The 23,270-nt window shown below is 37.7% G+C and overlaps 1 protein-coding gene and 1 non-coding gene across 2 annotated transcripts; both read left to right on the forward strand.

Annotated features, from left to right (window-relative positions):
• Positions 1–3,902: 3,902 nt before the first annotated feature.
• Positions 3,903–4,009, forward strand: LOC118482844. Its single transcript, XR_004869017.1, has one exon. It is a non-coding gene; the product is annotated as a small nucleolar RNA R71 (small nucleolar RNA).
• Positions 4,010–13,309: 9,300 nt separating this feature from the next.
• Positions 13,310–22,143, forward strand: LOC110866000 (U3 small nucleolar RNA-associated protein 21 homolog). The gene is made up of 18 exons (XM_022115356.2): positions 13,310–13,545; positions 13,639–13,666; positions 15,046–15,146; positions 15,441–15,644; positions 15,714–15,957; positions 16,984–17,159; positions 17,237–17,319; positions 17,399–17,471; positions 17,763–17,828; positions 17,951–17,993; positions 18,083–18,222; positions 18,372–18,584; positions 18,675–18,759; positions 19,422–19,716; positions 20,409–20,679; positions 20,775–20,988; positions 21,090–21,304; positions 21,752–22,143. Exons 1-18 carry the CDS (start codon positions 13,420–13,422, stop codon positions 21,899–21,901), a joined length of 2,727 nt encoding a protein of 908 aa, XP_021971048.1. The 5' UTR covers positions 13,310–13,419; the 3' UTR covers positions 21,902–22,143.
• Positions 22,144–23,270: the final 1,127 nt, after the last annotated feature.

Here is a 23,270-nt window from a genome sequence, read left to right on the forward strand (position 1 = left end):
ATCCCGAGACGACTCACACACTCTACGATGGACAATGGATGATGGTGGTGGATGATGGTGTTATGGTGGTGGTGGGTGGTGGGTGGTGGATGAAGTGTGAGAGAGGTGGTGTGCCAAGGGATGAGTTGGAATGAAACCAAGCACTCCTATTTATAGGCTGAACAGAAGGCTGGGCACGGCCCCGTGTCCGCTGGACACGCCCCTGTGCCCGTCTGACACTCTTTTTCTTCATTAATTGTAATTCGCAATTACAATTAATGCGCCTGCTGTACTTTCGCCACGCCCCCGTGCTCACTGGACACGGCCCCGTGGTGGGCAATAGAAGCTTCTACAGGTTTGTCTTTTCTGCTGCTTCTTGGGCACGGCCCCGTGCTGGCTGAGCACGGGGCGTGTTCAGTCTTCTGTTTTCTCTTCTTTGCTTGGGAAGATGCCGTTGAGGGTTCGGGCAATCTACTTTTGTTCCTTTTCTTGTATTTATGCTAGAATTAGCTGTCTTTTTGCTTCTTTTGTGTATTTGAGCTCATTTCATCCTGAAAATACAAAAGGAAGACAAACACACTCTTTTTCCAACATTAGTACTTAAAAAGGGTTAGTTTTATGCCTCATTTGATGTAATTTATATGTTGCATTTTACACACATCAAATACCCCCACACTTGAACTTTTGCTTGTCCTCAAGCAAAACTCTTTAAATGTGGCTTACACTCCCAAATGGAATGGGTAGAAGAGAAGGTTTTTGGCTTGTTATAGAGTGTCGGGAATCCAAGATTTTTTTTTGGGTTTTATTTTTATTTATTTACAATCCTATTCGTTATGATTTATTTAGAACGTTTCATAAGATAAATTACTTATTAGGGCATAGCATGTCTTTTTAAAATTTCATTTATATACAAGTTCACATACCTCACGGGGGATCCCTCAACACTCGGCCGAAGGTGTATTTTTAGTGAATCACTCGAGAGCGGCATGGAACTTATTCCTACCATAAGCTTGCCAAGCAATCAATCCTCCTCCTTTTTAACTTTATACCTTTGTAGATATCAAGAGGACTTTTTGGGTGAAGGGTTAGGCTTGGGCTAAAGGTGGGTGGTTGGGTTAGTGGTTAGTAAAAGGGTGAAAAGCGTAAAAACCGAGCTTGTTACTAAAATAAAGGGTGAAAAATAAAAAGGGTTTTTGGTGGGTGAAAAAGGGTAAAGAAATGAAAGGTTTAGGCTCAAAGGGGTTAACTAGGGGGATTTTGGGTAGGTGGTAAAAAAAATGACAAATAATGGTGTGGAAAGGAAAATGGTTAGTCCTAATGCCTCCATCATTTACTTACTTGGGTTTAAGTTGGTAAGGACCGGGAATGAATCGTCGTGGCAAGTTCTAGAGTTGTAAGAACCAAGCGGCTATTCACACAAGAAACGAAAAATGAGCATTTAGTCTAAGGATGTAAATTTGTATGCTCAATAAAGGCTCAAAACTCACTTTTGTGGGAATGGGGTTTTTTTAATGTGATCAAGTATATATAATCAAATTTTAACTAGACTTGTTATGCCATTTCATAATTTTCTTATGTTGGTTCTTATTATCACGACGCTCTTGGTTGTAAAATTTGTAAAAATATAACCTTATTAATCTTAGGATTCCTAACTTAAACTTTAGACAAGTAAAAAAAAATGAAAAATTTTGAAAAAAATTTGGGGTGTTTAGCCGTTCCAATAGAGTTTTGTGTAAGGCTTGTTGTTAGGACTTGCAAAATTTCAAGGTGTTAGCTTCCCCCCACACTTAAATTACACATTGTCCTCAATGTGTCCCAAAAATAAATTTTTAGGTTGATTGGATGTGTAATGTAGTGTTAAAAAGCAAAGATTTATGTTACTGGCAGTCTGGACACGGCCCCGTGGGGACCGGACACGGCCCCGTGTTCAGGTGCCAGTAACAGAAATTAAAGAAATGAGATAGAAGCCTGGACACGGGGGCGTGTCTGGTGAACACGGCCCGTGTCCAGTTACCTGAACTGGGCATTTTTCTGCAGGTGGTTCAGCACGGGGCCGTGTTGGTTGGGCACGGCCCGTGTTGAGCCTTCTGTAATGGAGATTTGTGTCGGGTTGCCTCGTTCTTGTGCATGGGGCCATTTTTCCCGTTCCCTTTTTCATCCTTTACCACTGCGAGTGTGTTTTATTCCTGCAAATTAAAACTAAAAGATTAAACTAAACTAAGGATAGTTCCGCGGAATGCCTCCGTGGTGCGCCACGTTTATAAGGGTCCTTGGCTAGACCCAAGATGAGGTTATATTTTCTGAGTGGGATGTTTGGCGTCCCATGTTACACCGTCGGAGAGCAGCATCCAAACTTGAATCAATAACCTTCATGTAGTTGATCGGGTCGTCGTCTTCTATTCTCTTCCCAACTCCGAATTTTACTTCATCATCCCCGTACCTCAAGGTGAGTGTTCCGTCATTCATATCTACCACCGCTTGTGCGGTGGCAAGGAATGGTCTCCCTAGTATGAGGGGGACCTCGGTGTCTTCCTCCATATCGAGTATGACAAAGTCGGCTGGATAGACGAATTTGCTTACCTTTACCAAGACATTTTCGATGACACCTTGCGGGAATTTGACGGATCGGTCAGCAAGTTGTATGCTCATTTTTTGTAGGACTCGTTGTTCCTAGGCTGAGCCTTTTAAACATTGATGAGGGCATGAGGTTAATGCTAGCCCCAAGGTCGGCTAGTGCATTACGAACGGGGGACTCCCCGATTGAGCAGGGAATCGTGAAGCTTCCTGGATCGATTTTCTTTTGGGGAAGTTTATTAAGTACGAGGGCAGAGCATTCTTCGCCTAAGTTAACTAATTGCAAAGTTTCAATTTTCTTTTTATGAGTGAGGAAGTCCCTCATGAATTTAGAGTACTTGGGCATTTGGGTTAGGACATCAATAAAAGGAATATTGACATGCAATTGTTTTAATAAACTTTTGAACTTTGCGAATTGCTCATTGGTCTTTTGACGAATTAACCTACCGGGGTACGGGACTCGAGGAGCCTTGGTAGGTTCTGGTGACGGAGGGGAGTTCTTCTCCTGCAGAGGCGGGGGTACCGTTTCTTCTGTCGGTGGTGGCGCTTCTGCAGGCCCTACGGTGCGGTTTCGTAGCGTGATGAGATGAACTTGCGCTTTTGGGTTTGTTTCGGTATTGCTAGGTAATGCGCCTTGTGGTCTCTCGGCAAAATTTTGAGCTATTTGATTTAATTGTTTTTCTATGTTTTGAATACTAGCTTGTTGATTTCTAAAATTTGATTCTAATTGTAGAAATCTTTCCGAGTTTTTCTTTTCAGTGTCAGAGATGAGGCGAGATACAGTATCTTCAAGCCTTTCTCGTCCACTTTGTTGTTGAGTGAAATTTTGTGACTCATTTCTTGGTTGTTGAAAGTTTGTTCGTTGGGTTTGTTGGTTACTACTATTGCCGGGTTCTCTCCAACCAAGGTTTGGGTGGTTTCGCCATCCTTGGTTGTAGGTGCCCGTTGGAGGACCCGACGGCCTAGGTCTATTATCAATGTAGCTTACCGATTCTTGTTGATCGTCCGTTTCTTTCATACAACTCCAATTTTCATGTGGCCCACCACACCCTTCACAAGCCATAACCGAGACTGTTTTTGTCATTTCTAATTTTTTTATTTTTGAAGAAAGGGCCTCGATTTGGGCTTGTAAAGAAGTGCTTTCATCAACCTTATGGGAGCCCGGGGCAATGGATTTATTGCCTCGGGGGGTGTGCCATTGAAAATTGGTTTGAGCAATTTCCTCAATTTGGTTATATATTTCATGCGGGCGGCGATTACCTAAAAGTCCCCCGGAGCTAGAATCAGGTGTCTGCCTTGTGTGTGGCAACAGTCCATTATAGAAAGTGGATACTTGTTGCCATATCGCAAGGCCATGATGTGGACACTTGCGTAATAGTTCCTTGAACCTTTCCCAAGTTTCATATAAGGATTCCCCGTCCTCTTGTGAATATGTATTAATTTCAGTCATTAATTTAGCCGTTTTAGCGGGAGGGAAATACTTATATAGAAATTTTTGGGCTAGTTCATCCCAGGTGTTTACTGATCCAGCTGGGAGGGCGTTGAGCCAAGCTTTCGCTCGGTCTTTTAGTGAGAAAGGAAACATTCGGAGGCGGATGGCGTCATTTGATGCTCCATTGATCCGAAAGGTATCACATATTTCTAAGAAATTAGTAATATGTAGATGGGGATCCTCGTCTTCAAGCCCATGAAAGGTTGCGGAGTTTTGGAGCATTTGTATCAAATGCGGCCGAAGTTCGAAGTTATTAGCTTCAACATTCGGAGCATTGATAGCGGCGCCTAGGTTACCTACAGTGGGTCGTAGATAATCCATGAGGATACGTTGGTCCGCCATTGGAGGTGGATCACCCGAAACTTTCTCTTGGTTTTTAGCTTTTAATCTTTTTCTGAGAAAGCGTTCGGGTTCTTCTAGAGGTTCTTTTATGTCCTTATTAGAACTGGAGCTCATACACTAGGTAGGATTGGCGTCTGGTTCCAAGTCCTGCAATAAAAACAAAAAAGAATGCTGGTCAGAAAGTTCACCACGGCCCCGTGTTCAGCGAACACGGCCCGTGGTCGGAGTTACAGTGATTGTTTTCCAGATCCCAGTTACTGGAAAGTTGGACACGACCCCGTGTTGCACCGACACGGCCCCGTGGTCAGCCTTCTGTAACTTGGAAAACTAAAAACTGCCAGTAACAATGCTGGGCACGACCCGTGTCCAACCAGGCATGGCCCGTGCTGAGCTCTGCAGAAGCTGAAAATCTAAAAAATCCTAAAAAAAAATTAAAAAGAAAAATAAAAATATGATTAGGCCGTTGATTCCTAACTTTCTTAAAATCCTTGTCTCCCCGGCAACGGCGCCAAAAACTTGATGTGCGTGAAGTGTGATATATTTTTGATGTATATTTTTAAGCCCTTTTTACACTTTTAGCCAAGTTTTAAATTTATAAAACACGATATTCACTAACACTAAACACACATATGGGCAAGTGCACCCATCGTGGACGTAGTATAGTGTTGGTAAGATACCGAGGTCGTCCAAGGACACAAGAGCTTTTAGTACCGGTTTATCCTCAACGTCTAATCAAATCAAAAAGGTTAGAAAAGGTTTTTAAACTAGAAAAATAAAAACTAACTAAATGCTGAAAAATAAAAATAAAATAAAAACAGATAGACAAGATGAATCACTTGGATCCGACTCGTGTATTAGTATAACCTTTGTGTATTTTCGCACTTTTGCACTTGTTTAAGAGATTATCTTAGTTATTGTAGTAGGCCCCTCTTTTGGAGGCGACGTTACCCTCAACCCAGTAGTTTGAGTCAGCAAGGATACAATCCTAAAGGGTTGGATTATTAGAAGATAATGAATTAAGTTATTAATGCAAATTATGGTAGGCCCCACTTTTGGCGGTGACGTTACCCTCGGCTAAGTAGTCTGAGTCAGCAGGGATACAGTCCTAAATAGCCGGGTTATAGTATTAATAGTAGTTAACTTATGAGGGGTCAAAGAGTTTGGATCCCCGCCATCCAATACCTATGGGCATTGAAGGAGATCCTACTAAATTTGACCCAGGTCCCTTACAGGACCTCTAAACGCTGAACAAGGGCAAGACCCTTACCAAACCGTTCCCTTAACCCCCGACCAGGTAGCCAACATACCTCCATATAGACCGTGGAGATATGAATGGTGAAAATCTTTTATTTTATATAGACAGTAAAATAATGCCAAGACACCACGGACAAACGATAAGGAAAGATTACCTTCAACATAAGTAACTAGTTATTAAAGTCATTAATACAAAACCAAATAAAAAGTGCAAAAGATTAAAAATAAAAAGTATTATACTAAACACTTGTCTTCACCAAGTGATGTAAGAGACTTAGGCAAACATGGCCTTGATTGTCAAGAACTCTTACTATCAATCTTGGATCCCGAGACGACTCACACACTCTACGATGGACAATGGATGATGGTGGTGGATGATGGTGTTATGGTGGTGGTGGGTGGTGGATGAAGTGTGAGAGAGGTGGTGTGCCAAGGGATGAGTTGGAATGAAACCAAGCACTCCTATTTATAGGCTGAACAGAAGGCTGGGCACGGCCCCGTGTCCGCTGGACACGCCCCTGTGCCCGTCTGACACTCTCTCTCTTCATTAATTGTAATTCGCAATTACAATTAATGCGCCTGCTATACTTTCGCCACGCCCCCGTGCTCACTGGACACGGCCCCGTGGTGGGCAATAGAAGCTTCTACAGGTTTGTCTTTTCTGCTGCTTCTTGGGCACGGCCCCATGCTGGCTGAGCACAGGGCGTGTTCAGTCTTCTGTTTTCTCTTCTTTGCTTGGGAGGATGCCGTTGAGGGTTCGGGCAATCTACTTTTGTTCCTTTTCTTGTATTTATGCTAGAATTAGCTGTCTTTTTGCTTCTTTTGTGTATTTGAGCTCATTTCATCTTGAAAATACAAAAGGAAGACAAACATACTCTTTTTCCAACATTAGTACTTAAAAAGGATTAGTTTTATGCCTCATTTGATGTAATTTATATGTTGCATTTTACACACATCATTTTTTAATGGTGATGTTGTATGTTTTTATTTTTAAATTATTAACTTGATGTTTTGTTGTTATGTATAGCTAACATGATAAAACACTGTTATTAGCACTTTATGTTTTATATATAGATGATATCTTGCTTCTTTTTGCTAATAGTAACTGCAATTAGTAGAAACTTGGTTTATTCATCGCAAATGTGACATTCTTCTGCATTTATGGGTTTATGAATTCAGAATAATGGATGGATATATGACTGTATTTGGCATGATGATGTTGTGTTTCATGTTGTAAAAACCAGGGAATTGTCAGATAATAGATTGCTTTGCCCGATTAGATTATGTGTTAAATTATAGTTCTTTAAGTCATTGTTTCGTTTTCTTGAATTTTATGTAATTTTGTAAAGAAGTACAATAACAAACAGTGGTTTGAACATCTGTTTGCCTTTTGGTCAATAGTTAATGGAAACCCATGTTAGGTTCAACGGTGTTTTGAAGAGGAAAACAGTGTGAGAAGACAGTAGATCTTATTAAGTTAAACATCTGTTCAAACTTAAACAGATGTTTGGCCTTTTATATCAGAGGTTTGGACTTAAACAGTTGTTTCACCTTAAACAGATGTTTTGCCATAAACAGATGTTTCACCTTAAACAGATGTTTTGCCTTAAATAGATGTTTGGCCTTCTATATCAGATATTTAGACTTAAACAGATGTTTGGCCATAAAAAGATGTGTGGCCTTAAACCAAACATCTGTTTAAGGTCATCATCTGTTTGACTGATGGTCAACATCTGATTGACTTTTGGTCAACATCTGTTTGAATTTTGGTCAACATCTCATTTAGTATTCAACAGAACTTTGAATAACTCAACATCTGTTTAATTTGTTGTTTCGTTTTCTTGAATTCTATGTAATTTTCTAAAGTAGTACAAAAACAAACATTTTTACAAAATCCCAAATCACGCTATCATTTAAGTAATTTTGTAAAGTAGTTTGTTATCAACATAATGAAAGTGTTGTTGAATAAACCTATTGATCATTAGTGTATATCAATTTTATAAGTCTGCAGTAATTATTTTTTTACTCTCTGTCAATATGGGCTATGCATGGTTTTCTAAGAAACGACCCGTGTTTGCACACGGGTCTTACCGCTAGTAATCCAATATTGGCCATCCTAAAAATCGGTCAACAACAGGAAGCCAAAGAATGCACATTTATTTTGTCTTTTATGGAGGAGAATTAATTAGAACTTCCAGCTCATGTACACTTATGGTCCCTCATTTTTTGTGACTTATTTTTAAAGCGACTTTCCATTAATTGTAATTTGGCCCTCCAACTTTAATAATATAGAGATAAATGAGCTCGGCCCAATCACATAAAAAAGCGCCAAATTTCCTTCTGTCACTGGCGGTCTACTCCACTCAACTGGCTAGTTATTTCCTTTTTACTCTTTTTTTGCTCCATTTGCACCAGTACCTGGCCCAACACAAAATAATATAATATAATACTAAAACTAAATAAAACAAATAAAACTTATACAAAAATTATACAATTTACACGGGACAAATATGTGTATTTTACCCTACATTAGCAGTGCAGCAAGTGAAAAGATAGAAGAAAAGGATCCTGAAGAGGCGATGAAAATGAAATCCAACAAAGAAAAGGATGAGAAAGACTTGCCAAACAACATTCCTTACGAGTTTAAAGTCAAATTATGTTCCCAACCATGTGTGAACATCGTGGCACATTACAAATCCCTCAACTGTGACCTAATTAGAGACAAAGAAAAAGTTTTGCAATTTAACAAAGAGTTGAAAGAAAATGAAGCTGCATATCAGAGAAAGTTGAATTCAACTTTAGCTGAAATGCAGACTTTAAAAGAATTTGTTTTCAGAAAGATTTTGTCATAAACGACTTAACTGAAAGATTAGAAAAATCTCAAAATGAAAACAATAGATTGCAAATCATAATTGATAAATGGAACGTCAGTAAAAAGGCATTGGTTGATGGTGTGTGCAAGGTGTAATATATTTTTATTGATATTTTAAGCCCATTTTACACATTAGCCAAGTTTTAAATTTATAAAACACGGTATTCTACTAACACTAAACACACACTTGGGCAAGTGCACCCATCGTGAGCGTAGTATAGCGTTGGTAAGATACCGAGGTCATCCAAGGACACAAGAGCTTTTAGTACCGGTTTATCCTTAACGTCAAATCGATCTAATTTTTTTTTGAGAAAAGGTTTTAAACATGAAAATAAAAACTAAAAATGCAGAAAAAAATAAAGTAAAAACAGATAGATAAGATGAATCACTTGGATCCGACTCGCCTTTTAAGTATCCTTTGATGATTTTCGCACTTTCAGACTTTTTAAGAGATTTTCTTAGTTATAGTAGTATGCCCCTCTTTTGAAGGTGACGTTACCCTCAACCCAGTGGTTTGAGTCATCAAGGATACAATCCCAAAGGGTCAGAATATTGGAAGATAATTAATTAAGTTATTAATGCGAAAAGTGGTAGGCCCCTCTTTTGAAGGTGACGTTACCCTCGGCTAAGTGGTTTGAGTCCGCAGGGATACAATCCCATGTAGTCGGTTTAATATATTAATAGTAGTTTACACATGAGGGGATCAAGCCATTCGCACCCCCGCCATCCAATACCAGTGGGTATTGAAGGAGGTCCTAGTAAGCTTGACCCAAGTCCTTACAGGATCTATACACTAAACAAGGCAAGAACCTTATTAAACCATTCCCTTAACCCTCGACCAGGTAGCCAACATATCTCTATATAGACCGTAGAGATATGAATGGTGTAAATCTTTTACTTTATATAGACAGTAAAGTAATGCCAAGACACCACGGACAAATGATAAAGAAAATTCACTTTCAACATTAGAAACTAGTTATTAAAGTCATTAATACAAAACCAAATAAAAAGTGCCGAAAGATTAAAAATCAAAAGTAATACATAAAAGACTTGTTTCACCAAGTGATGTAAGAGGCTTAGCCAAACATGACCTTTGATTGGCAAGAACTCTTACGATCAATCTTGGATCCCGAGACTGCTACACACTCTAAAGGTGGATGATGGATGATGGTGTTGGGTGTTGGTGGTGTAGTGGTGGTGGAGTGGTGGGAAAGTGGGAGAGTAGTGGTTTGCCAAGGGATACCTTTGAAGTCAGCCAAACACCCCTATTTATAGCCTGCATAGAACCCTTGCCATGGCCCCGTGTCCAGCGGACACGCCCCGTGGCCAACCTTTTCTCTTCCTTCATTAAATGCATTTGTTAGCAGAGGGCCCCACACGGCCCCGTGTCCAGCGGGCACGGCCCCGTGGACAGAAACGTATCTGTACTATCAAGATTTTGCAAGATTCAGCGTATCTTAACGTTGACCACGCCCCGTGTTGAGCTGGGCACGCCCCCGTGGTGGGCGTAGAAGCTTTCACAACTTTGTCTTTTCTGCAGGTGCCTGACCACGCCCCCGTGTCCAGTGGGCACGACCCCATGGCCAGTCTTCTGTCTCCTTGCTTTTTCTTTGGGGATGCTGCCGAGGGGTCGAGCATGTCATGTTTATCCATTTCTTTGTATTTATGTTGGTTTTGGCTATATATTTGTTCCTTTTGCTCGTTTAAGCTCATTTGGTCCTGTAAATTCGAAAGGAAGACAAAAACACGCTTTTTCCAACATTAGTACTAAAAAAGGTTAGTTTTATGCCTCATTTAATGTCATTTATATGTTACATTTTGCACACATCAGTTGACATTAAAAATTGCCAAAGACCGACATATGTGAAGGATGGAATCGGGTACAAAGATAAGCTTGGAAATGAAAGAAAACTCTTTCTTCCTCTACATAGCAAAAACAATGTACCCATGCCATATCCTCATCCTGATAATGATTTAATTGATGAAAATGATTTTGTTACTGAAAATGTTTCTTGTGAAATGAAGAGGTTACTAACCTTTCTGATAACAATGCAAATGTGATTGAGCGTGAAGAACATGGATGCGATGATGAATGTGGTGGATCAAAAATAGGGATAGGATATTCAGGCGACTGTTATTCCACTGTTAACTGGTTCGCATGGAATTGTGATAAAGCACTATAACTATCAAATCTTGATCTTTCACACGTCATATCTTTCTTTGAACCTCTCATGTCGACTTGCACGTTGACTTTGACTTGATGGCGTTGACATTGTTGACTTGATTCGTTGATAACATTAGACTACACGTTTTAGACCCAACAATCTCCCCCTTAGAACCGTCAACATCTTGTATCATCTTTAGAACCGCCAACATCATGCATGTTGTGATCTTCAATTTGGTAAGCTTTAGTCTCAATTTCAGACCCAACAATTAACATAAGCAATAATCACATAAACACCAATCAAGATCACACAACCATTCAACAATACGTAACAAAATAAAATAATAGACTCATGACAATTGCGTGCATTAGTCTAAAGCCTCGAGGAGCGATTCTAATACCGTTGGCGATACTAGGCTACAACCCATGGCCGTGGGGAACCTAGTAGCCGTGGATCCACAAGACACAATAGCATGCAATAGACTTGGCATTAGATAACATATAGAATTATAGAATACACATAAGACATTCACAAAATACACTTCATCATAGCATGTTAAGTAAATCAAAATGTGTATAACATGATGCACCCGAAAATTTGTAAAGTTAAAAAGGGGGAAATCAAAGAGATTACTCACTGGTTGCGAATAATTAATCCACAAGAATGAAACCGCCCGAGAAAGTGAATAAATCCCAAAATGATAACCAACGACAAGATCACCCTATAATATATAAATAGCACAACTAGACAACAGGTATGATAAAACGAGATTAACTGATTCGGGTTCTTCTATCTGAGACTTTTTGCCTAAAATATTATTTATTTATTATTATACATTCATACAATAATGTAAATGAATTTACAATCTATCTTGATTAACGAAACTTGCTTATTTTTCATTATATCAAAATAAAGACAAGATTCTAGAAAAAATAAGGATATTTCCTAATACAATTTTCAAAAATTAGAAAATACAAGGGTTGATTATATTTATTTACAAACTTCAGGGGGGAGTACAACCAGTAAAATAAAAAAATGGGAGTGCATTTAGCAACACCCAATTCATTTTCCTTCTGTCCCTTTTAGGGCATGTTTGGCTAAGCTTTTTGAAACAACTTATTGACTTATTGGCTTTTTGAAAGTCATAAGCTCCAAAATAGTGTTTGGCAATGAAGGTGTATGTGAGGGGAAAAAGCCAATAATTCAATAAGGTGGTGTTTGTTTTTTGGGCAAAAGCTCTTCTGAGCACTTATGTCTGCGTCGCACAGACGCGCGCAGACCTTTGGGTCCTGCAACTTGTTTGTTTTCTCGCAGACCTTTCATTAAAAGAGGTATGCGAGACCTCTTCTTGATGCAGACATAAACCCATGTATTCTAAACTCTTCAAACCTCTTCTCTCATCTCCTCTTCAACCTCCACTACCCAACAATTCAGCAACAACAGTTCATTATCATCCTCATCAGCAACAACAATTCATTATCATCCTCACAATCAGCAACAACAACAGTTCATTATCATCCTCACAATCAACAATTCATCATCATCATTAATCTTCTTCAGAAAAATAAAAGAAATCGGGGAAACAAAGACGTGTGCTTACCGGAAACTTGTCAAACAGAAAAGCTCCACCACCGACGCCGCGGCTCCGCCGCACGGCGGTGGATCGTTACTGGAAAACGGCGTCTCCGCCATTCCTCTTCGCCATCGTTCTCCCTCCATCCCTCTCACTCTCCCGTGCCTTCCTCTCTCATCGATCTCTCTAGCCTCTCCCTCACTCTACCCCCGCTCTGAGCTTCGCTGGAGAACCGTCGTGATAATCCCCTGCCACCGCCGTAAACCGTAGCCGGCTCCACCGTCGTGAGCTTCGCCGGTCGGAGTCTGGTCGGTCGTTTATTGACAGAGTGATTAACCGAAAGGGGGTAGAGGTGGTGTAGGTAGGATGGATCTTGTGTGTGTATGTGAAAGATGGAGGAGATGATGAAATTATAAGTTTTCAATTCTATTTGTATGTGTTTGGATTAGATTGCAGAGAGAAGATGAGGGAGAATGCAAATGTTCATGGTGTGCGTGTTTGGATGAGAGTAGGGTTTTTCAAGAAACTGGTGAAGATGAAGGCAGAGAGAGGGAGATGAGTGGTCTGTGTTTGTGTCATAAATGAGAAGAGAAGAGGTTTTTGTAGAATTACACAAACACTCTTTTTCTTGCAGACCGCAGACCTTTGGTCCATCTCTTCTTCTGCAGTTTCCTGTAGATATGGTCCGCAGACTGCCCTTTTACCTCCTCAAAAACAAACAACACATAAGTCACTTCATACTGACTTTTCTAAAAAGTCAACAAGTCAATAAATTGTTTCAAAAGCTTAGCCAAACATGCTCTTACACTCTGTTCCCGAGACTCATTTAACAGGGGAGGGGAGGGAAAAGAGATGAAAATATGAAAAACCATGTTCACGAGTTTCATTTTCATTTAACAGGGGGAGGGGAGGGAAAAGAGAAGAAAATATGACCAAATATAACCATATATTCATCCTCCAAATTGGAGAGATTAGGAGAGAAAATTTTCCTTCCCCTCCCCTGTTAAATGACTCGGGAACGTAGTGTTAGTGTAAGAGACTTCCCAAAACGGCGTCGTCGGTTCCTCCTTTTCTCTTGAATAAACCCCTAAACCGAAATAAAACCTAAAACCCTAATCTATCACCACCTCCCGCACATCAACCAACCTGCACACAACAACAACAAACAATGGGGATATTCGAACCTTTTCGTGCAATCGGGTACATAACCAGCAGCGTTCCGTTCTCCGTTCAAAGATTGGGCACCGAGACCTTCGTTACAGTCAGCGTCGGCAAATCATGGCAGATTTACAACGTAACCAACCCTAATAATACCTTCATTCTCTTACTTTTGTTAAGTTTTGTAATGATATGAGCATGACATGTGTTTTGATTTCTTTTTTGACAGTGTGCCAAGCTCAGTCTCGTTCTCGCTGGTACGTTTATTGATTCGTGTTAGGTTTTTGTTGTTTTTGTGAATTTGAGATAAGTTTGTTGAGTATGGTGAACCAAAAGTTGTTATTTTGAGGTTGAAGTTATGTTAAGTTGAATTTATGGCGGATTCTGGATTGTTGGTCAGTTGGGGCGAAAAAACTAGTTGAAAACAGCTTTAGAAATTACATTAAACCGTATCGAAAAAACATAAAGTAATGAGTAGCTGTTCTATTGTAAGTTGGCTAAGGTCTAGCACCAGCTAATCAGTTATAGGCGACAAATGCGAACGGAATAGTTGCGTTTGTTTTGTTGAAGTTGTTGATTAGGGTTTAATATCGGTTTTATATATAATTGAATCAGGTTAAATAAATATATAGGCAATTGGTAAAAGCTGAATAACAGTCTAAACCAGCCTAAAGCATGTTTAAAACAGCAATAATTGGCCAGTTTATACTGTGTGTCTTGCTTATCTCGGGCCCTTGCTTGGGTGCCTCTATCGTATTTGACTATCTATTTTTGAAGCATTTTAATTTTGAAGATGGTGATAACAATGTCATTATGCATATTTTGGGCATAATATGCATCTCTGTTGTTAAAGGCGATTGCCTGGTCCGCCTAGGTGACCTGGGCGACCAAAGACCGCTTTTGTCTCCTAGATAAAAAAGCAACGTTATTTAAAAAAAACCCCCATCTTTTAAAAACAACCTAGATTTTATTTACAGCTAATTTTGAAAATTTTAGAATCATATCTCATCAAATCTGTATTAATTTTTAAAAGATATTTTGAATTTCAAAAACTTAATAGATATATTATCTTTATATAATATTCAAGGCAATTGCTGTGGATGACGACTCCGACTCCGACTCCGATGATTTTTAAAGTTGAAGAACATTTGGTTTTGAATTTTATTTATGTTTTGAAGTCTGAACTTTATTGTTTTCAAGTCTTAACAGTTTTGGTTTTGGGATGTTTTGGTGATTCATAATAATGTTGGTTTTATTTTAAGGTTTATGATATTTGAAAACTTTTGGAATTTGAGGATTTGGCTTTTTTCGGTTCATAACTTTGTTTTTTTAATGTTTTTATTTGATTGCATTTTTTATTTCTCAGGCCCTCGCTTTTTTTGCGCTTCTCGCCTAGGCGAGAAGCGAGCCCTATGCGCCTAGAGTGCGCCTAGCGCATTTAATAACTATAATATGCATTATATTCTCTTGTTAAATTATCAACCTTTTATTGTTTTTTTGATTTGGTTTCAAGGAGACTGGATTAGTTACTGGATAGACAAAGTAGAAAAGATTTAGTTTTTTGTTGTTTGTGATTAAAATCTATGAGGCTGGCTTCTATTTATTTTATTTTCTAACATTTGGGTCATATTTAAAGGTCCTCAACTTGCAAAAAAGATTCGTGCTCTCGCATCTTATCGTGACTATACATTTGCTGCATATGGGAATGATATTGGCGTATTCAAGCGTGCTCATCAGGTTCTTCAATCAAAACCCTTTATGTTTTTTAATATTCAAAGATTTGAAGTGTGCGTTCAAGAATGTTTTGTTTTTTGAATCGTTTGCTTTTCGTGGCCCACAAATTCTAATAAATGGCTTTTGTTCTTTTGGACATTTATAACAGTTTTGTTTTACTAAAAGTAAGGCTTGTGTTGGTAAAATTATTAAAAAAGTAATAATAATGACATTAACAGAGCTCTACAAGTTCCACTTGCGTAAAATAACTTCTTTTTTGAATTATGAAATACAAAACGTTCATTGTGCATACAACAGGTGGCTACATGGAGCAGCCATAATGCTAAGGTGAACTTGTTGCTTCTATTCGGAGAACACGTCCTTAGTGTCGATGTAGAAGGAAACATTTTCATATGGGCCTTCAAAGGAATCGAGGAAAATCTCTCTCCAGTTGGACATATTTTGCTAGATAGTAAATTCACTCCAAGCTGTATCATGCATCCTGACACTTACTTAAACAAGGTATCTATTTAACATCGGTTATACAAACATTTATTTCTGATTCGTTACTAATTTAAAGTCCGTAAACAGGTGATTCTTGGAAGTCAAGACGGTTCACTTCAACTTTGGAATATCAACACAAAGACAAAAATTTATGACTTTTTAGGCTGGAATTCATCTATACATTGTTGTGTTTCTTCTCCTGCTTTAGATGTTGTTGCTGTTGGTTGTGCTGATGGAAAGATTCATGTGCACAATATTCTTGTTAATGAAGAAATTGTTACTTTTAGTCAATCCACTCGAGGTGCTGTGACCTCTTTATCCTTCAGAACAGGTAAGATCTCATGTTGATGACTATTAAAGAATGTGCCAATAACTCTTGTTGTAGCATTTCCATGTTTTGCATGCCGGTTGTTTTTTTGTTTAACTTTTTTTGCATTAGTCACACTTGGGATATTTGTACATTCTTCTAGATGTTGAAAAAGTGACGGGTTGGGTACACCGGTTAAAATGGGTTTGGGTCAAACGGGTCATTTGGAAACGTACAAAACAGGTTCGTTGATTAGGGATATATTAGTTTTCTCCCCACTCTTTCTTGATTTTTGTTAACAAAGATTATAAGTTACATATTCATAGAATACTAATTAACATAGTTAACAAAGAATATAATCAACGTTTTGAGTAACTTTTCATTTCTCAAAGTTACCTAAAACCTATGCAGTTAATGCGGGAAAAAAATGGTTATTGACCAAGGACCGATATTTGAGATATAGTTTATCGCGGTTGATGTCTGTGTGTGTGTGTATATATATATATAGAGAGAGAGAGAGAGCAATTTAACACTAACAATTCAGTATATTCTCCTACCATTAACAAATTAACGTTTGCAACTTGCAAAACACTAACAATTGTAACAAGTAGGAACTCACTAAGACTTAAAACACTAACAATTTACAATGAAGACTTCAAACACTAATAGCATCAATAAGAAGAAAGACGAATGGCATCACTATGAAGAAAGGTATTGATATCGAGAAAATTGGTGATATATTGGTCAATATCGTCGATAATATCGGTCTTGATATTCTGACTGATATTTGACACCGATATTTTAGATGGGGACCGATAACCGATCTATCGGTGATATATCACGGATATTAACTGCATAGCCTAAAACACTTGCAGCAAACGGGTCAATTGGGGAGTCTTTGTTTGATTTTCGGCTGATATTGGCAGTCTAGCTTATTGTTTATTGTAATAACTCTTTTTGATTTTCCCATCCTATTTTTATAATATCTCGTTTGTTTGGGATCTTCATAATTTCTCGTCAAGTATGTGACAGTATCACCTCATTTTTCAGATGGTCAACCCCTTCTAGCATCTGGAAGTTCATCTGGTGTCATAAGCATATGGAATCTTGAAAAGAAAAGACTCCAATCCGTTATTAGAGACGCACACGACAGCTCTGTGATTTCATTGCATTTCTTTGCAAATGAACCCGTGCTAATGAGTACATCAGCAGACAACTCTATAAAGGTATACTTGCAACACTAAATGCTCTCTGATTCTCTGTTGTGTTGCATTTTCATTCTCAACATACCATTTTTTTGTAGATGTGGATTTTTGACACAACTGACGGTGATCCTCGTTTGCTAAGGTTTCGAAGTGGGCATAGTGCACCTCCTCTATGTATAAAGTAATACGATATTATGGTTACATTAGTTTTTGACTATTTATTTATGTTGTTTATTGATATTGCTGGAGGGACTTTGCAGGTTCTATGCTAATGGGAGACATATTCTGTCTGCCGGCCAAGATCGTGCTTTTCGTCTATTTTCTGTTGTTCAGGTTGAATATCTTCGTTACACACTTCATATAATTCGCATAATGCATGCATCCTATTTATACACATGTACATATAGTATTATTTTGAGACTTACTTTAAGAAAAGTTGTCAGGTATATATCATGTGCAAGCACATGGTATAATGTTCACTCTAGTCATTTGACAATTTCACGTAGCAAAAATATAACAAACAGATAATAACTTACCTCAAGATGTATTTGAAATCAAATATGTAAGTTTTTAATAAAGTGATTATTTTGGAATCTCATGGTTTTGTTTTTCTGTTGAAATCAGGATCAACAAAGTAGAGAGCTTTCTCAACGTCATGTAACAAAAAGAGCAAAGAAACTCAAAGTGAAGGTAAGATTGCTACACGCTAGTACTTTTGTACATATTCTTGTTCTTTGTAATTTTTTAACGTAATGGTAAACCTGTCATCAATGTTCTTCTCATTACATTTTCGTTATTGGTTCTCTTTGCAGGAAGAAGAAATAAAATTGAAGCCTGTGATTGCATTTGATGTTGGTATGTTGTCTATTAACTAAGATTGTAATGCTCTAAAGCACTCTTTAAGATTGTTATCTGACATTTTATTTTTGGGAAATATTTTTTAGCTGAAATTAGGGAACGGGATTGGTCCAATGTAGTTACATGTCATATGGACACACCACATGCGTATGTTTGGAGGCTACAGAATTTTGTTCTTGGTGAGCATATCCTCACACCTACTACAGATATTCAAGCTCCAGTCAAGGTTATAATTCTATGCCACCTGTCATTCTTTAGTTTATTACAATAATTTGCAACATGATCTTTTTCCAGTTTCCTTATCACTACTTGAAAAATTTATTTTTCAGTAAAATTACGACCTAATTACTTATCATTGGTTCGATTTGGTTGCAGGCCTGCGCTATCAGTACATGTGGCAGCTTTGCTATAATCGGCACAGCAGCTGGTTGGATCGAAAAATTTAATCTTCAATCAGGCTTGAGCCGGGGGTCTTATGTTGACGCTTCAGAAAAAGGAAACTCTGCTCATGATGGAGCGGTGGTTGGTGTAGCATGTGATTCAACGAATTCGCTAATGATTAGTGCTGGATATAATGGGGATATAAAAGTATTTACACAGTTGTTTCTTCTTTTGTGATTATATATCAAAGTACTAGATCTATCTACATTGTTCGCGTATCTAAACGTTCTGTTTTAGGTTTGGAGTTTTAAAGGGCGTGAGCTGAAGTCAAAGTGGGAAATTGGGTGCACTGTGGTTAAGATTGTTTACAATCGTTCTAATGGTATGCTTGCTATAGTTTGTGTTTGTCTTTGTCTTCGTTCTTGCTATGTCTCACACACATACAGTTCATAGCGATAATAGCGTTCGCTATAGTGTGCTTCATAGCAGAGCGATCCTATCCCGCAATTTGATTGTTAGCGACTCCATAACGTGAAAATAGCGGGATACAAGGTTTTTTTTGTGCTAATATAAATGGCGGGATTTTAGGCTTTTTTTGTATTATTATAACTATTTAATATAACTTGCATATTTAGATGAAAAAAACAACGATATACATATTAAATATTTCCAAAATTTTCTTCTACTGTATCGCTAAACATAAAATAGCCCAGCTATTTCATAGCGTATAGGTAGCTCGTCGCTATCATCCGCTATTCGCTGTTGACAACTATGGTCGAAAAAGGTAGTTTTTGGTAAGGAGTCACCCGTACGGTTTGTCTTGTGCTGATCGGTCAGCACTTTTGTCATCTTCATTGAATTCATTAAGAAACTAGAATTTCAACATAATATTTTAGTTCTTACTAGAGAAAATGCGAAGTTTTAAGCAAATGAAGTTGGTTTGTTTGTTTTTGAGTTTTGACCCGTTCCCATCTTTGTTAAGTTTTCACTTTACCATTTTGACCCGTTGGAGATTTAAGTGACCAATTTTTTTAACGATTTCAGGTCTCTTGGCTACTGTTACGGATGATTTAGTTATCCGTATGTTTGATGTTGTTGCATTAAAACTGGTTAGGAAGTTTGAAGGTCACACCGACAGAATCACCGACATTTGTTTTAGCGAGGATGGAAAATGGCTGATGTCATCAAGTATGGATGGCACTCTCAGGATATGGGACGTCATTTTAGCAAGACAGATTGATGCAATACATGCTGATGTACCTATAACTGCTTTATCGTTGTCCCCAAACATGGATGTTTTGGCAACTACTCATGTTGATCAGAATGGAGTTTATCTTTGGTAAGCTTCTGCTTCTGTTTTACATGTTTAATTGAGCTGTTCACTCATTTAGCCTGTTACAATAAGATATTTATTGCAAGCACCAAATGTCTCGACTCGTTACACCACACAATTTTTGCTTGTTGACCTGAATACGACTCGTTTAACCTGAATTTTTTACATTTCGCAAATTAGTAGTTTAAAATTAAAATTTTAGTATTTTACTACTTCAAACACAAATGTATATAATAAAATTGCATTTCAATTATAAAATTTTATGTCAGTTTCTTCTTTTTAGTTATATTATGGTATAAAATACACACCCAATTTAATTTATGACATAAAACATATTATTAAAATTAAATACAATATTAATGGGTTAAACGGGTCAACCCGACAACCCGATCGGGTTGACACAAACCCGACTTGTTTAGCTAAACGGGTTCACGGGTTCAACTTGAAACTGACCTGAACTTGTTTAGAGTAAACCAAAACCGACAAATTTCGTGTTAGGTTTGTGTTGTGTTAGAAATGCACACTCCTAATTTTTTTCAGTATTGAATGATAACGGTTTATTTAGCAATTAGTATCTTGCTTATTATGAGACTCGGACCCGCTTGAACCTTATTATAATGGGTCACTCTCCACGAACCTATTTTGATCTGTTACCGAACCCACACGTTAAAATCAAAATTCATTTTGTATCTTATCAGGGTAAATCAGGCAATGTTTTCCGGGGCCACAAATATCGATTCTTATGGAAGTGGGAAGGAAGTAGTGAACGTAAAGTTGCCTTCCGTCTCATCTGGAGGAGATTCTAAAGACGATGTTGATTCCGATAAGCCCGTTTCAACCGACCCTCAGGCCCAGGCCCAGCCTGTAACTCACACTCCACTGCTCGATCAACAAATCCCAGATCTAGTCACACTTTCATTGCTCCCGAAGAGCCAGTGGCAAAGTTTGATCAATCTGGATATCATAAAGGTTTCTATTTTAACACATGCATATTTCATTAGCACGTTTAACGGTTTAAGATTTCCTGTTCATGTGAGATATAATAATTGTTTCGAAATTTTCAGGCCCGCAACAAGCCCATTGAGCCTCCAAAAAAGCCCGAAAACGCACCTTTCTTTTTACCTTCTATTCCATCTCTCTCTGGAGAGATAGTATTTAAGGCGGGTGAACCAATGGATGAAGAAAAGCCGACACACGATGATAAATTTACCCGATTTACAGATTTGCCCTCGTCACCTTTTGTACAGTTTCTGCAGTCGTCTGTTGAGACGAAAAATTGTAAGTGAAGAACAGTCTGAAGTCCGAGCATCATTTTATTATGATAATACTATTTGGTTGTTCGATAATATGACATTTTTGTGTTTTTTTTGATTAATCAGTTGAGGCGTTTACGGATTATCTCAAAAGTTTATCTTCTTCAACATTGGATGTGGAACTAAGGATGCTTCAGATTATCGATGATGATGATGAACAAGAACCTGAAAAGAGACCGGAGTTGATTACCCTTGAACAGTTACTCGACTATTTTATACATGAAATCTCACACAGAAACAACTTCGAGTTCATACAGGCTCTGATTCGGTTGTTCTTGAAGGTACGGACTTTTATTCGACCCATCTACAAATGATGATTGAATTAGATTCTCTTGTGCTTTAAAATTGAACAGTTCAGATAAAAAATAATAATTGTAATTATATATTGTATATTTTTTTATTTACTTTTTTTTTATCATATATTCGATGTGTAATATTTATTATGTAATTAAATATTTATTGTATAAAATAAAAATATAAATAAGAAACAAATTTGTTCAGGATCGTGAACCTGTTCAAGCTTGGGCCCGAGCTCATTTAAGTTGGGCTCATTTTGAGTTCTTTGCGAGCCCATTTTGAGTAGTTCACGAGCGACCCGACTTATTTAGTTATTTACACCTCTAATTTCTTTGGTTTGTGTTTAATGAGGTAGTATTAGTATTACTATTACTATTAACATAAATGTTGATATAAATACAAATATTAATATTGGTGTTTATTGCTGGCAGATACATGGTGAAAGTATAAGAAGGCAATCCAAGCTACAAGCCAAGGCACAGAAGCTTCTAGAAGCTCAATCTGCTGTTTGGCAGAAGTTGGATGGATTGTTTCAGAGTGCCAGATGCATGGTCACATTTCTTAGTAACTCACAGTTTTGATCACATATCGGCTTTTTGTGCGGCTTTGAGAGGAAAATGACAACGATACCAGCAGGATTCAAACTCGAGCCTGTGCTAAAAAGTAAACAATTATACCGGTTTCAAAGAGTTTATCCTCTGTTTAAAGGAACATGAGTGTAGAAAGAGTTTTGTACTTCTAAAATTGTTAGACGGTATTCGTGCACTGTGCACATTTTACTTCCCAAATCCCAAGTAGTTTCAGAAAAAAATTAAACAAACCAGGGCTATGAGTCTATGTTTATAATGTTAATAATGAGTCCCTAAACAAACAAAATACAAATGCAACGTATTAATTGAATTAGTAAATGAAAAAAAAAAAGAAAAGTAATTTGAATTTTAGTCTTACAAAGGATTAAAGGCACAATTCGAGTATTTGCTGGTTTTGGGTTGAAACCAGGGGAAAGATCAACAAGGTCAAAACCGGGTATGGAACCAAGTTTTTGAGAGTGTGGCTTTCTCGGTTCCGATTTCAAATCATAGGGTATGGAACCCTTTTTTGGGCACCTCTAAACCAGACCATGTACCCAGCCAAAGGGGTATCACCTTTTTTGATCCTAAATACTTTAAATATTGGAGACCTCAACAATACCACACAAATTAAATCACGTGTGTAACACCTAAAATTTATATCCTTTGTTATATTGATAAATGATAATCAATATTTAATTAAAGTGGCCCCAAAACTTTCAAATCAACAATTGTAGCAGAAAAAGTATTTACATTTAGGGGTGTTTCGGATTCCTTTTCAACTTCTCCTTCTTAAAAGCCATTCTTAAAAGCAATAAGTAAGAAATCCTGACTTCTTTTCTCGCTTTTAAAGGCATAATTAGCTCTAAAAGTCCTTTTATAGTGTTTGGGATTCCTTTTGACTTTAAAAGTACTTCTCAAATGGTGTTTGTGATTAATTTCCTTCTTAAAAGTCCTTTTCAAAAGGAATCCCAAACACCCACTTATTACATTCAATCTCTTATGAATGGCAAATTTCTTTTATTATATTTTATGGATCAAGATATAATAGGAAGTTTATTTGTGTAGTAATGCTAGAAAGTAATATTGAATTATTGATAATCCATTAAATAATCAAGTGCTTAGATTAAATGGATTGAAATATATGAAATTTGGAGGTGCGTGAGTTTTTAGTAAGGGTATTCTAGTCCTTCCAAGTCAATAGTTTCCCTCTCCTCTTGTTCTCTATCGTTTTTAAAACGTTATTAACTTTTTCATACGACATTATTTTTTTTTTATAAAAATTGCACTATAAGAACGAATGTTGTTTTATCTTTAAAACGAGTATACTATTGATATACTTTTGAAAAAAAAAAATTCGGAAACCCAGATGCGTAAAACA

Source organism: Helianthus annuus, chromosome 1, assembly GCF_002127325.2.
Source record: "Helianthus annuus cultivar XRQ/B chromosome 1, HanXRQr2.0-SUNRISE, whole genome shotgun sequence".
Taxonomy (NCBI): domain Eukaryota; kingdom Viridiplantae; phylum Streptophyta; class Magnoliopsida; order Asterales; family Asteraceae; genus Helianthus; species Helianthus annuus.